This window comes from Acomys minous (assembly GCF_964271855.1).
Source record: "Acomys minous genome assembly, chromosome: 9".
Taxonomy (NCBI): Eukaryota; Metazoa; Chordata; class Mammalia; order Rodentia; family Muridae; genus Acomys; species Acomys minous.
The window spans coordinates 62,342,982-62,358,432 of NC_140490.1; the positions used below are offsets into that span (position 1 = coordinate 62,342,982).

General features: G+C 39.5%; 1 protein-coding gene across 1 annotated transcript in view; it reads left to right on the forward strand.

Annotated features, from left to right (window-relative positions):
* The window catches only part of EXOC2 (exocyst complex component 2), a 163,010-nt gene that overhangs the window by 53,095 nt on the left and 94,464 nt on the right, over positions 1 to 15,451 (forward strand). Inside the window, exon 7 of the mRNA XM_084796271.1 lies at positions 10,168 to 10,248. Coding sequence (XP_084652397.1) covers positions 10,168 to 10,248 — 81 coding nt within the window. The remainder of the gene's footprint in view (positions 1 to 10,167; positions 10,249 to 15,451) is intronic.

Here is a 15,451-nt window from a genome sequence, read left to right on the forward strand (position 1 = left end):
TTTCTGTGAAGAATTGCGTTAGAATTTTGATAGGAATTGAATTGAATCTGTAGGTTGCTTTTAATATGATGGCTATTTTCATAGATCTTTCTTTTTTAAAGATTTATTTATTTAGTTTATATATATATATAAGTGATGCTCGCTCTTTCTTTCTTTCTTTCTTTCGTTCTTTCGTTCTTGTGCTCTGTTTTCATGCACACCAGATTCCATTACAGATGGTTGTGAGCCACCGTGTGGTTGCTGGGAATTAAACTCTAGACCTCAGGAAGAGCAGCCAGTGCTCTTAATCACCAAGGCATCTTTCTAGCCCTCATAGATCTTCCCATCTTCTGGTATCTTCTTCAATTTTTTTTCTTCAGTGTCTTAAAGACTTTATTATGTAAGTCTTTCATTTCATTGCATATATTCCAAAATTTTGTTTTTGTTTTGCTGCTGGTGTGTGTGTGGTGTGTAATTGTCTATTGTGAATGAGATCGTTTCTCTGATTTCTTAGTAATTTTGTTGTTAGTATAACAGTATACCAGACTTTCACAGTTAGTAGTATTTTTCTATATTTGGTTATTAGTATATTAGATTTATTTCTGATACTGGCTAGTTTGCATTTTATGATACATTTTAAAAGCAACTCTTAAGTAGCATGTTTTTTCTCTATGCCCTTCATAAGAACATTTATGTTTTTAACTATAGTACTGTAGAACAGCAAACAAAATTACCAAGAATTGTTCATTTTCAATTCAATCATAAGTCATGTTCAGATTCTCCAACCATCCCCAAACTTTCCTGTAGCCAGTGTTTTCAAATCAAGATATAAAGTCCTGGGCTTTCATTTTATTTTAATGCTTAGGCATCTTTTAAACTAGAATGTCTTAAAGTCTTATGTCTTAACTTTTTAATTTTTCATGTCATTGAAGAAACAAGATTGCCAACCTTATATGGATTCCATGCTGGGGATTTCGCTGGTTTCCACCCCAGAGTCATTTAACATTGTTGTATTTCTGGATTCAGGTTCAGTATTTTGGTGTGAGATGATGTTCTTGTTACAGCAGAAGTCTTTTAGTGTGTGGCAGGGCTGCTGCTGCTGCAGTGGGTGCTGTTGCTGCGGGTGCTGCTGCTGCTGCTTAGGTTTCATTAGTTACACACATATACAGAGTTTCTGCTGTCCATATTTTATTTATTTTAGTTTGGGACATACAGAATTTCCTAGAAAAAATTATTAATATTTTTTAGCATTGCATTATAATTTTCAAATTACTTATTATCTGGGTTATAGGCCTTGTCATGGTCTTTTTATTTTATTTGTATATCTTAATTTTTTATTTTTTGAAAATACATTATGTTCTCATTAATATAAATGTATCCTGATTACAGTTTCCCTTCCCTTAACTCCTTCCCACCGCCTTCTCACTCTAGATCCACTTCCTTTCTGTCTCTCATTAGAAAAGAACAGGCTTCTAAGAGATAATAATCAAACATGACAAAATAAAATATAGTAAGATGAAACAAGAGCCATCACATCAAGGCCAAGCAAGGCAACCCAACAGAAGGAAAAAATCCCCAAGAACAGACAGGGGAATCAGAGACCTGCAGGGCGTGGTAGCTCATGGGTTTAATCCCAGCACTCGGGAAGCAGAGGCAGGCAGATCAAGGTCAGCCTGGTCTACAAATTGAGTCCAGTATAGCCAGGGCTATTAACACAGAGAAACCCTGTATTGAAAAACCAGTTTAAACAAAACAAAACAAAAACCCAGAGACCAACTCATTTACATACTCAGGAGTCCATGAAAATACTAAGCTGAAAGCTGTAATATGTACAGAAAAGGCCTAGTGTAGACCCGTGTTAGCTCTGTGCTTGCTGCTCCAGTCTCTGTGATTTCATATGAGCCTTGCTTAGTGGATTCAGAGGACCTTGTTCTTCTAGTGTTCTCTGTCACCTCTGGCTCTTACACTCTTTCCTGCCTCTTCTGAGGGGTTGTTTGAGTTTGGGGGTGGGGTGGGAAGGGATATTTGATGAGAGGCATCACATTTAGAGCTGTGCGTTCTAAGGACTCTTCTGCATAATGTCTGCCTCTATAGGTTTCTGCCTCTGTTTCCTTCTGCTCCAGGAAGGAGCTTCTCTGATGATGACCGAATAAGGCACTGACCTATGAGTGTAGCAAAAATATCATTAGGAGTCATTTTGTTCCTCCGCTCTTTTAGTAGAACAGCATTATCCGGTTTTACCCTACATTCCTGGGCTGCCTGGTTTCAGGTTCCTTGTTGCTCAGGGAGTGTCTATTATGGGTTCCATCTCACAGAGCGGGCCTTAAGTCATATAAGATAGACTTCGTGCCTCCGTTGAACTAGCATGCCTTGCAGGTGGAACACCATTGTAGATCAGTGGGTTTGTAGCTATGTTTTCTCCTTTGGTAGTATGCAGAGGACTTTTTAGGCTTCGACTTTTTTCAAACCTACTTTATTTAAGGTTCTTTAATGCTTATACCTCCCTTCCAACTCACCTATCCTACATAGGAGAGAAAAGAGGTTTATGGGAACAGGAGAAGTAGACCTTTTGGGACTCAGTTCCTGGGAGTGATTCCCCTGGCATAGTCGGCAGGATTTCAGCAGACCAGCAATTCAGCCAAAGTTGCTGCTGGAACCTGGAACAGCAGCCGGAGCCCGGAGCCCTGAAGCGTTCTCTGGAGTGGTTCTCTCTAGGAGTGTCTTGAAGTGGAGCGATGAACAGCCAAACAATACCAAGACCCAAAAAGCCCCTGTTTTGGGCTCATATATACATCTCCTCTCAGAGTCTGTGCTAAGATGTGTTTCAGCTGGCAAAAGCCAAGCCCCTACACAAGGTGAATCATCTTCTAGTGGATAAACATCACCTGTTCTCTCACAAGTCCGTTCCCCATCTTACACTTGGGATCAAAACAAAAACATGTTTACCTCCACTACCTAGCCCACTCTTGCGATCGAAACAAAAACATGTGTCCATCTACTACAATACTTTCCTGTAGCAAAGATGCTAGCATGAAGAGGGTAAAGGCTTGACTTCCCCCATGGACAATGAGTTGTGTAGGTGTTGTCTTCAGCAATTGGGCTTGCTGTCAGTTTGTAGAGAGCAACCCACTGTCTTTGCAATAGTGTGCTTGGTTGGGGATTTCCATGGGATCCCCTTGACCAACAACTCAATTCAATACAACCTAGTCCTGGTACTGAAAGACCAGTTTGGTGACAAAAGATGGCCAGTTGGGGCTCCATCTCCTCTATGATTAGACCTCATTAGGGTCACCTTCATATATTTTAGGAAGTTTCTCCTGCACTAGGTTTCCATATCATCCCTGAAATGCCCCTCAGTTCCAGCTTTGTCTCCCCACATTCCTTCTTACAACCCTTTCTCCCCCTTTTCTCTTCACCTGATTCTCCCATCCCACCCCCATCAATCAGAAAGAAATGTATTTCCTCTTCCTACCGAGATCTGTGTGCTCCACTCCCTATCCCTTCCTTTATTCCTAACATCCCTTGGTCTATGGATTATAGGTTAGTTATTTTTTTATTTAATGGCTTTTATATCCACATGTAAGTGAATACACCATATTTTATTTTTTGCCTGCTTTTAAAATTTGTAGTAGTTGCATTTAGACCTAGTAGTTTGTAGTCAGTTTTTAAAAAGTGTTTTTCTGACTAGCTTTACTCTCAACAGGCTAATTTTCTTACGTATGTCAATTTTCCAAAACTGTATAAAAAATAAGAACAAGGAAGGCCTTGGGGATATATTGCCTATTAGATATTTTTTTCTAGACCCCTATGCCCTGGCTTTGATCCTCACTACCACTTTACTCCTCATGAAAAAGAAGGTAGAAAGAAAGGTGTCTGTGGGGGGGGAGCTAGTCCCTTTAGTATGACTGATTAATGATGCCACTTAAATCCACATTATCTGTAATAACTTGATCAGCTTTTGTTTGTTTGTAGAACTTATATACATTTATTTTGCAAATTTGGTGCCTGTTTTCTTGATGCTATATTTATCATTATAGCAATTGCAAAGGTAAGGATAGCCTCTGGGTGACTTTCCTGCTTGGCCACTTGCTAGTGTAACTCACAGAGCTCATTCAAAGCTCCTGTCACTGGGGAGAGGGTTGTTTGTGGATGAGGTTTGAGGAACTTCTGTGGGTGGAGCTTTCTGATCTGTCACCTGAGGACTCAGGATTAGCATTGGCTTCAGGTACAGGGAGGGACTGCCACCTAAGGACTCTACCCAAGCCTTGTGTTCAGGCTTTACCCTTGATGTTGTCAGTGGCCTTTATGACTGACCTTAGGCCCCAGCTTCTTGCCAGGTCAATCTGGTAGCCAGCGACTCAAAGCCTTCATCGTAAATCACACTCTTAGACTATATGGTCTGACCCTCAGCAGCCAGCTTAAAAAAACAAAACAAAACAACCCCAACCAACCAACCACCACCAACAGCAACGAAAACAGGGCTGGAGAGAGTGCAGTGTTAAGAGCACTTGTTCTTGTAGAAGACCCAGATTGAGTTCCTGTCACGTATAGGTGGCTCACAACCATCTGCAGCTCCAGGTCTAAGGGATTCAGTATAGCCCTTTGGCCTCCAGGACATGTGGTACACACAGTGCATGTGGTACAAAGCCGTGCATGCACACAGAATAATTAAACAAAACAAAACAAAACTTTTGGTGCTGGGAATTAAACACAAAGCCTTACAAATACTCTATTGATTATATGCATCCTAGCCCTATCCATAATACCTTGTATAAATCTTGGAAAGTTTTGTTTTTGTCATACAAGCAAGTATGATAATAGTCATGTCTTTAAAACTATTCTGAGAGCCATTGCCTCTTAATAAAATAATTAAGTAATTTACCTTTAACATTCCTAAATCTTTTCTTGCCTTGTTTTGTTATTGTTTTTTTGTTGTTGTTGTCGTTGTTGTTCTTTTTCTCTTATGAATCATATTGTATTCAGATTTGGTAAAATGTTTTAAACTTCTGTTGAAGATTGCCTTTTGATTTGTTATATTAGACAATAGTTAATCATATGTTTCTTTTCTGTGCATGTTCCTGTTAATTAAATTTGAAGTTTTACTCTCACCTTTTTATTTTGATTTTTAAATTTTGAGTAGTGAAATATATTTTTGTTCTTTGTCTTATAAATTTTTGAATATATATATATATATCCAGTCACTGGACTACAAGGTAGTCTGGGAGGCATTGATGCCAGTGATGGTGTTATTGAGAAGAAATCCTAAGTCAACATGGTACTTTTATTTGTATATACATTAGTTGTTCGTCTCCACCAACGTGATTAAAAGGTATACTTGTTTAGCCTTGAATTAAAAAGGAGGAGGGCGGGAGGGAGCGGTAGGAGGGCACATGCCCTACAGGACATGCGGAAATGCCTCGTTTTTATTTACTTATTCCAGTGCTTGATAGACTGTGGAGGCTACCAGCCAGTGTCTTCAGTTCTCAAAAATGGGTTTTCAAATGGCATAAATTATAGCTTGTCTTGACACAGTCTAATATAAAACACAGTCTTGTTTTCTACGTGCGTCGTGCCCAGCCCTTGTCTTGTTCAGCAGTCTGTCGTTTTCTTGCCATGCTGTGTACGGAGCTGGTCTTGGAATGTCTGTAGAAGGCAAGGATTGCTAGAGGGGAGCGAGTAGGGAGCAGGACTGAGATAGCTCTGGAGATTTGATGCTGCTGGTTTGTGATGTCCTGCGTTTGTAGGAATATAAAGGGTCAGGGTGATAAAAGCAAAGCCACCTCCTCTTGAAGATGTCCTCCATGGGTGGTTGTCATTGTTTTCCTGTTGTTATACGGACAGTTTGAGACTCAGCCCATGTCTGTTTTATCAGTCGATCCCAACCAAGTATACAGTCTGAAATCTTTATTGACTTTCCCTCCCTTCCCTTCTGTTTCCCTTCCTTCCTTCCTTCCTCCTTTCTTTTTTCTTTTATTTTTTGCATTCATTAGGTTTATTGCCCCTGTGTATTCACACCAGCATTTTAGTCAGAACTTGACAACCATTGTGTCTGGCATCACCTCTTTTTTTTTTTTTTTTTTTTAAACCATAGCCTTCAAAAGCATTTCCAGAAACAGGTTTCTCTTCTCCTGGCTTCCGCTTTGCTGTCTTCTCTCATTCTTTGGAAGTGTTGATGTGCCTGAGGGTCTCAGGCTACTATTCAGGCGAGCCCCTAGCGAGCCTGTAGCTTGAGAGATGTTTCTGCTGCATACACTGATGTAAGAGGCCCTTCTGAGCTCCTGGCACCACCGGACCAGCGCCTCTGTTCCTTCTCCATTTCCCTGGATGCCCTTGAAGCTCATACATTTAGATCTGAGTACTTAGTCCTGGTGGCAACTTCAAAACTGTGACTGTTTCGCTGTTTTTGAGAACTACAGCTAAACTGCATGAATGCTCTTGGCGGTACACAAACAGATCAAAGCAGGATTCGTGCTCAGGCTTGTGTGTTGCAGTACACAGCTTGTGTGTTGCAGCTACTCCAGAAAGCTTGACACAGAGCTGGGGTTTTGGCATTTTCTGTTGTTAGTGTCTGTTGATGTATGAATGTAGTCTAGGCAGCATGTAGTCCTCGGTTATCTAAATGTGTCATTCCTGCCTTGTCTTTATGAGGCAGCTGAGATTGTTTTATTATTCTTTATTTGCAATATAATTAGGGAAGAGAAGTAAAACCAGGTTACCTAGCCAATTTAAAAAGTAATATATATGATTTTACCATTGTGTGTTAGCTTTCTGTTATTGTAATGAAATATTTGTGATAATTGACTTACAAGAAAAAAGGTTCGTTTTGGCTTTTGGTTTCAGGGATTTTGTTCTGTGTTGCCTAGGTTTGGTGTGCGTGTTGCCCTAGTCCTCTAATGAGGGGACATATTATGGTGGAGTGCTTGGCAGAGCACACTGATCAGAAAGCAAAAAGGAGCCAGAGGCAGGGGCCCGAAGCCACAGCATGCCCTATAAGGGAATGCCCAAATGACTCCCAACATCTCCCAGTACCACCTTGTGTGATCAAACCTTTCACATGTGGGTCCTTGAGGACAGTCAACACCTACACTGCTGCACTGACAGAGTGTTTTGTGTGTGTGTGTGTGTGTGTGTGTGTGTGTGTGTGTGTGTGTGTGATAGTTATTGGAACTAAATGCTTAAGGGGATTTTTAATGAATTCAAATTAACAGAATACCCTTCCATCTCTTATTTACTAAGTATTACCTCAGAGTTTGGGACATTAATATGACTAAGCTACAGCCTAGCTTTATAGGCCTGGAATTAACTGTAGCTATGCTTTTAAGGGTGACTGTAAGAAAAAAACATGATGGTAATGACTACAGGATAGACGCTGTCACATCTTTATTCTGTGGTTGTTTATGCTCTGGCTTTAATGTTCTGTCTCATTCAGGTTAGCAGCAAGCACAGCGGTTAGAGCATATATTTTTGGCCTTGTCTAGCAATGCATTCTATAGATAGTAACACACATAAACACACATACACACACACACACACCATTCTTCGTGGCTTATTTAGCAATGTATGTAAGCATCTATGTAAGTGCATGCTTAGGTATTTTGAATTTTTTGATTGAAGTTGCAATTTCATATTTTACTTAAGTTAAATGAGACAATGGTGTAGTTTAAAAAAAATAATAGACACTTTCCTAGAACTTCGGTTTTTCTTTGACTAGTGCTTTTATAATACCTTTTTGTTTCCTAAGTGTAAGCTTATGATGTTCAACTACTGCACATATTTAAGTTTTTAATAGATTAGAAACAATAACAAACCTGTGATCATGTACCCAGTTGCTTATTGAGTTATTCTATTTAAAAATGTTTTCAGAGAAAATAAAAGGCCAAATGAAGCAGACACTGGGTTATTTGGTTTAATTTTCTGGAAAATAGGATTGCTTTTATCAGATCCCAGTGTCTCTTAGTCCTCATGCTTGGCTGACAGCTTGACAGTGACTCTGCGGTGGCAGAGATGGGCTGGAGGAAGTCGCTCTGTCAGCAGAAAGGCCTGTAAGCTGAGCTCAGGGACCCGGGTCACCCTGTCTTGACCTGCTGATCAGTGATGGCTTATGTCAGCATCAGAAAATGTGGCCACACAGTTTCCTTTAATGTTGCTTTTCACATAGAGAATAACATTCTCAGTGAGGCTATGTAAAATGTGCTACCTTCCTACTTAGGACAGTGAGCTAGCTGCACATGTGCCAGCTCTGCTTTTGCAGCCAAGCTTGTCAGAGCATTGCAGCAGCATTCAATGTGGTGTGGACAGATCCGCTCCCTGGAGCAGTCTTTCTAGTTTAGCTTTTAATGCTTAGACGCAGGGACATTCTCTTCCATTTAACTTTACAAGTTGAATGTAAGTTTAAGCTTTGATGTGGGGGAATATGCTGGGTCATTTCCACCATATAATTTAAGTTTGAGACAGTAAAGAATTCACTTTTTCTTTACTCTGAATCAACAAACACAATTTTAAAAATGTAGTGACTATTCTACCCCATGTATTTGTTTTCTTTTTATGAACGTGTTTATTCAATTCAATATAAGAACAGTCTGTGTGTTTCAGGATTTAAAGCAAAATTGACGTAACATTACAGGAAAATGTAATAGTAAGAACAAAATTAGGATTAAAAACTAATTATAAGAAACAGAAAAATAAATGTTCTCTGGGGTTGAGAACATATTCATAAGCATTTGAACACTGAGTTTTTTTTTAAAAGACCAGTGGGTCACATTGAGTTATATAGGTCTCATAAAAGAAATAAACACATCCACATTTGCATAAAGCAGGCTTGTTTGATTGCTTGTGCAGCATAAATCTGGCACCTGCGTCTAGGTAACCAAGCAGAATCTGTAACAGATTTACCATTTGAATGCTAGTGAGTATAATTAATATTCAAGAGTGCTATACATTTCACTGTTCATTCTGAAAGACCAGAGTGAAACATCTTGAATTTGGGTTTTCACTTGAGCAAATTGTGTGAAAAAGAAATCCAGGCCGCTTCTGCCACTGTTTTGAGGTAAAGTTCCTTTAGTACAAGGGAGTACAGTTCCCTAAAGATACAGTAAGTTTTCTGCTCTCACTTTACAGCCATGAAAGCAGAACGCTCGGTAGTGCGAGCCTCTACTGCTCTGTGCGGTGTAGGCAGCCTACGATGAGCTTTTAAGGACTGGAACCAGGCTGTCTGCGTTCACATTCCAAGTTTGGCTTTGTTACCTTCTCAAGCATGTTTCATTGTGTGTTGCCACAGTTTCCTCATCCTTCAAATAGAATTACTGGGCTGTGCATCACTGTCAGTGGGTGACTACATGCACCTCAGATTTGCAGTGCTTAGTGTACAGTCACTGTTTGCTGTACTGGCTTCATGTCATAGCTTTAAAATGTGAAATTACAGTTTTCATCGCTTACCAAACAAGCCTGTGAGCTGTTTTAAACCTTCCCTCTTCTCTAGGTAACAGCTTTAAATATATATTGCTAAGTGATTTGCTCTCCAACATTCTTCAGCAGCAGCAAGGAATGTACCCCTCCCTGGCGCCCCCAACCCCCACCCTCATCCCGACATTATCCATCCAGAGTTGGTGCATTGATGGGTGTTGTAAAATATTTCCATGGGACCTCCAGGGAATTAGCGTGAAGTTAATTTTTTCAAGGTTGATAGAATCCAGATAGTAGGGGTGGGTGGGTAAGGGGGGGGATAGAGGAAACAGGGAAGGAGGGTAGGACTGGGAGGAGCGGAGGGAGGGTGACCGAGATGTAAAGTGAATAAATTAATCATCATCATCGTCGTCATCATCATCATCCACATAGTAGTACTTCTATTTTGCAAAGTAAAGTTGAGGAATAGGAATGTTTTTCCTTTGGCCACATGCAGAGATTGTGCTGAAGACCCACAGTGCCTCGGGCCCTACTTCCTCTTTTTTACCTGTCTTGAAGACTAGATGAATGTGAACTACTTGAATAAAGTTAAGCTCTGAGCAGTGTAAATGGTATAATCTGTTTTTTTCCCAGAATATTGCATACGTATCTCCCTCTCGAATGGTGAAAATAATAGAACAATTTGTAAAAATTGTTTTATGACGGCTTTGAAATGTTATTTTAATGAGATATCCTTCTATCTAGTCAAGCGACCCACATTTTAACTAGGTTTGTTTGTTTTTTCAGCTATCCATCAAAAACTAGAAGCAGATGGAACTGAAAAAGTAGAAGGGTCCATGACACAGAAATTGGAGAATGTCCTCAACAGTAAGTTTGCTCTACTACCCAAGACTGCAAATGGCCTTTCTAAGAGGGTCCAGTGCAGTCCTGAGGGATTTCCCAGGGCAAAGTCATGAGTTGTGTTTTAGCATTCACTTCTAAATAACAACTTAAGAAACCCGAAGGACAATAAAAAGAGTGAAATGAATCTGCTATTTACTTATGAGAAACTATAATCTGAAGTTATATTTTTTAAGAATTGTAATTTGCTACCTGGACACAGACGGGTACTGAGACAGTAGCCAGGGTTGCCGCTGAGCAGACAGGATGCCTAACTCTCCATCATCAGATCTGCCAGTGCACAATGCAGACAGCCTTAGCTCCTGCACAGAAGATGCCTGGGCGTTGTCTGTTTATTTCTCCAAATGGATATACTCTGGAATGTTCTATAAAAGTTGTAGGTCCAATAGACCCCATGTTTGGTGCTTCCTCCACTTCCTCTTTTGTTGCTTTTCTGACATTTCAAGCTATTTACCTTAATAACTTAGAAGTAATTCATCAGATAAATTAAATTTTATTGTAATATACATTTAAAAATTATGTTTCACACATGTAGTAAATGTACAATATGAAGTAATGATGCCCATAAGAATCTCCTTGAATATATGATTGCCTTATAAAGAAGGGTTTAAAAAAATAGGCAACCTCACATAGATGCTTAGAGATTTTATGAATGCAGGATTATGATACAAAGTTAATTATGCATTTATAGCTCTGTGTAGTCCCATGAGTAGAATGGTCTGGACCTTTATGTAGCCATATCTTCATAGACCTAGTGATGTCAGTAGGAAAATATTTTGTAGAAAGAATGTTAACTTTGTTGTAGGCCTTCCTTGGTGTTAGAATGTGAATACTTGAACATTTCATTCTAAGTTTGTGGATTTAACAGGACTTAAAACATTTCCATTTGTTTATCACTCCTGTGGTTATTTCTTGCCTTGGGGTTTCTTGTGTTTTTGCGTCTGAGCACCAAGTCATAAGCATTGTTGAAATGAATATATTCTGAATTTTACCCAAACAAAATATTTACCAAAGTCTTTTCTGTATCAGTGCAGACAGACATGTTCAAGTCGTAGAAGGGTATTTTCTCTCAAGCGTTGTTATTTGCACCATTGGAGTTATCATCGTGCCACGGCATTTGTACAAAAGAGTGAGATGACTTGAGTAACTTTTTAAAAAGTGACAGCACAGTCACTGACATAATGCTTACTGATTACTAAAATCACTTTTCTGGGTTTCAGCTTGTATACCTGTTGCCAGTGCCTCATAAGGCCTTTCTGTATTGAGCTGTGCGTCTTTGGGTAGAAAGGATACGTGTCATTGATGCCAATCCTGGCTTTAGCCCTTGCCTCTAAAGCATTTAATAAGCTCTCTTTAGTATATATCACATGGATGTAAAGATCGAACCTGTGCTTTATGTCTAAGTGTGTAACTGCATGGAAAATATAGACATGCATACAGGCTATGGAATCATGCTGTGTTAATATTGGCAGCAGTGCATGCTTTGCTGGTGTAATCCAGGCATATGTCTAATACCCACACAGAGAGCACCTAACTGAAATGTGAAGAATCCCAGGGTGGAGTGTCCGCAGTAGACACACACTTGCCTAGCACAAGTGAGTCTTTGGATTCCATCCCCAGCACATGGACCACTTATTTCCCCCTAGCCTCAAAGTAGAGACTATGACAATGGTCACATACATCTTAACAGAGAATTAGGATGCATCCAGATAGATAAGCAGAGATTGGCAGGTTGCGGTGGTGAGATAGGTGGGTACAGGTGTGTCTCCTGACAGCTCTCTGGCAGCATGAAGGGGAGGCAGTGGCTCGTCAAAGGGGATGGTTACAGGCCAGGGAGTCAGGAGTGATACAGACCCCTACTGTGCCCGACAAAGTTCTCCTGAGAGTAGAATTAGTCTTGAAGACAGTGAGCACCTGAAGGAAGTCAGTTAGGAAGCTGTGCGATGGAGTGTTAAGGAGAGGAGCCTGGGGGAGCCACTGTAGATTCAGCAGGAGACCAGGTAGAGGGCAGTAGTTGTAGTGAGCTCAGTAGCTGAAACAGACAAGGAGCCCCTGGGAGGGCAGAAATAAAGATGGCAGTATTGAGTCACTGGTTGTACATATACAATGAAAAAAGGAAAATGATTTGTGAGGTGTTTATATTGTTAGCCTCATGGCGGAAAGGGAGCCAGTTTAGGACACAAGGATAGAAGAGAAAATTCTGTCCAGTTTATGTGTAATCTGACTCTGGGATTCCTAGGAGTTGATCACTGAGTATCTTCCTGGCTTTTACTACTTACTTGTATTAAATTTGGCAAATAAGCTTTACATGCTTTTAGAATAGAAAATATATCAATATAGTCTTAGCTAGAACTGGATCCAGCATGCTATCAATCTTACCTACCAGGCACAATCTATGCACCAGTGCGATAGTGGTGTGACTAGCATGGGGACAACCAACCTCTGAATGTTTTCTTTTTTTCTTTTTAGGTTCATGCCTGGTACTGTAAACCTGGTCTGATCCCTATAGCTGGAAAGCTTTTAAGCCCTCCTGGGAAACTTACTCTTTTTGTTTTGTTAAATGGTTCTGTTGTCAAGCTGCCCTCCGTGTGTGTGTGTGTGTGTGTGTGTGTGTGTGTGTGTGTGTGTGTGTGTGTAAATATTCAGAATATTTACTCTTAACTTCACAGACACATCCTGAAATACAGAGTTGGGGGTCAGCAGTGTAGAGATGGTAGTTGAAGCAGTGAGACTTAGTGATTTGATTTAAGTGGCATGTATAAAATTAAAATGACCAGGTTAGAGGCTTTGAACACTAGAAGTATCAATAAAAATAAAGTCTGAGAAAGAAACTGAGTTCTACTAATTGATTGGCTGGTAAATATTTAGTAAGTTGCATTCAAAAAGGAAAAGATGAGCCAGCCCTAATTTTAGCCTTTTCCAAACTTGTGTTGAAACAGATTGGTTCATGAGAGCCAACAGTTCAGCTCTCTCACTCCTGATGAGCGCCCCCTCTCCCCCGTGTGTGCATGTGTGTATGTGTGCGCGCGCACCATATGGATCCATAAGGCCCCAGAGTGTGAGTAAACAGTGCACACTGTCTCAGCACTCTGTTCTCGCACTCAGTTACAGAAAGCAGCTAGCTAGTTATTCTGGTACCTGTTGAAACAGAGACACTCAAAGCAGGTTTGGTCTTTGGCGGGCCCTGCCTTTGACAAGTGTCAGTATGTGTTTTTTGAGGTACTTTGTCCTCCAGCTGCTTTCACATTTGCTTTTCTACTCTCACATAGCTTGTCTTTTCCTGGAACAAACTAAGCATCAGGGTCTGTTAAACAGCATCTGAGGGCAAAGTCTGCATGCATGTCCATCCAACCCACATATGGTTGTTCTATGTTCACTCAGTGAACATCCAACATCCTGTCAGTTTCCCTAAAATTGGGCATTCCTGGTGTGAGGGTGGAGCAAGGTGTATGAGGATTAGCACACAGGGAGGATTTCTGTCAGATGATTTTGTGAACACCCAGCTGATGTCTTTGTCTGCATCATTATCCCTACATGTGATGAGGACCCCACTCTTCTGTACAGTGCTTCTGTCTCCTTACAGTCATAGCAAAGAAAGCTACTCAAGCATTTTGTTACTGCTGGTAATGATCATGTCTGATGTGTAGATAGAAAGATCTTGGTTTCATTGCTCTCATTTTTTATCATTTACTATCTCCCCCAGTTGTCAGAATTATGAACCGTATTTTTATTGTGAACACAGTGCAAATCACAGCAGAATCATAATTTATTGACCAAAGTTGTATATATAACTTTTATCCTGTCTAAATTCAAATTCTCAATTCACAAATTTTGGCACAGATTAAATTTTAATTTCAGTTTATAATTTCTTCCTATAAAATTATCTCTAGAAAATGCATGTATTTTATTTAATAATAAGTATGCTTTCTACTTATTCTTGTTTTCATATTTTTGGAGTTAAAATTATTAGCCAGAAATGTCTTTTTACTTTAAAATGATGAGAATAATTTAATTTTGAACTGAGACTGTTTACTCTGAATCTTTCATTGCATAGAAAAAGGAATTTGCTGGTGTAAGACCCAAACTTCACATATAAATAGGCAGCCTTTAAAAAGGTTCTGTTCCATTTGAGCTTAAGTTACAACGCCTAAAGTCATGAAGTTTATATTTTTAGATAGATAAGCAAATGCTTTAAGATAGTTTTTCTTGAAGAAAGTTTTTAAATTCTAATCAGATTTCAATACTCACTCAAGCCTTCGTTACGTGGCTTAGTGGCAAGAAGGAAATGTATTTCTCATCCCACAGCAGAGGTTTAGAATGCACATTAAATAGCGTGTGGGAAAACGGCTCTCTTGACCAAATGAAGTTTTTATATCAGGCCTTTAAAATTTCAACAGAATTTAAACATTATTTAGATAAAACAATCATGTTACAAAGACGACTTTTAACAGGACCAGGCCACCCACAGTGTGGCTGTGGTGTGCAAGCCACCCAGCGAGGCGAGGTGCGCTTTTCCTCTTTGCTTAAAGTGTAGTCACTAGACCAGATAATGCAGAAACTTTTTACAAGCAGGTCAGACAGCTGAAAGCAGTTTATTCCTGCTCTCTCTTTTCCTTCTAGCTAATTAAAAATAATTCACATTTTGCAAAATTTAAACTATTTTTGTACATAGCAAATTTTGCCTTAGAAAAACAGTGTTCATTAAAGTGATACATGTAATTTGTACTTTTTAAAAGAAAGAATGTTATGAAATGTCCTGTTCATCCATGATTTTGTAAGATTTAGCTGATTTAAGAAACAATAATGATGTTGTGTTAAGATTTTGTCATTTAAGTTTATATAATTCTCTGTACTTGTAGAGCAATAATTCTGTCAAAAGGTAGGGTTAGTTGCAATGTCTTTTTTTTTTATTGAAAACAGTTTCCCGTATCTCATTTATTACCTGATTGTTTGGTACAGAATTAATAGAGTTTAACTGGTGTATGTCCCCTCCCCCCACATACAGTGTGTGTGTGTGTGTGTGTGTGTGTGTGTTTTCTTTGTTGTCCAAAGTAATGAAATAGCCCGAGTACTCACAATTGTTATAAAATTTAGAAGAGTAACTAAAATAAATATAGATTCACATTGGAGAAAATTATTTGGGCTCAGTAAATGTTGTTGCTTTTAATTA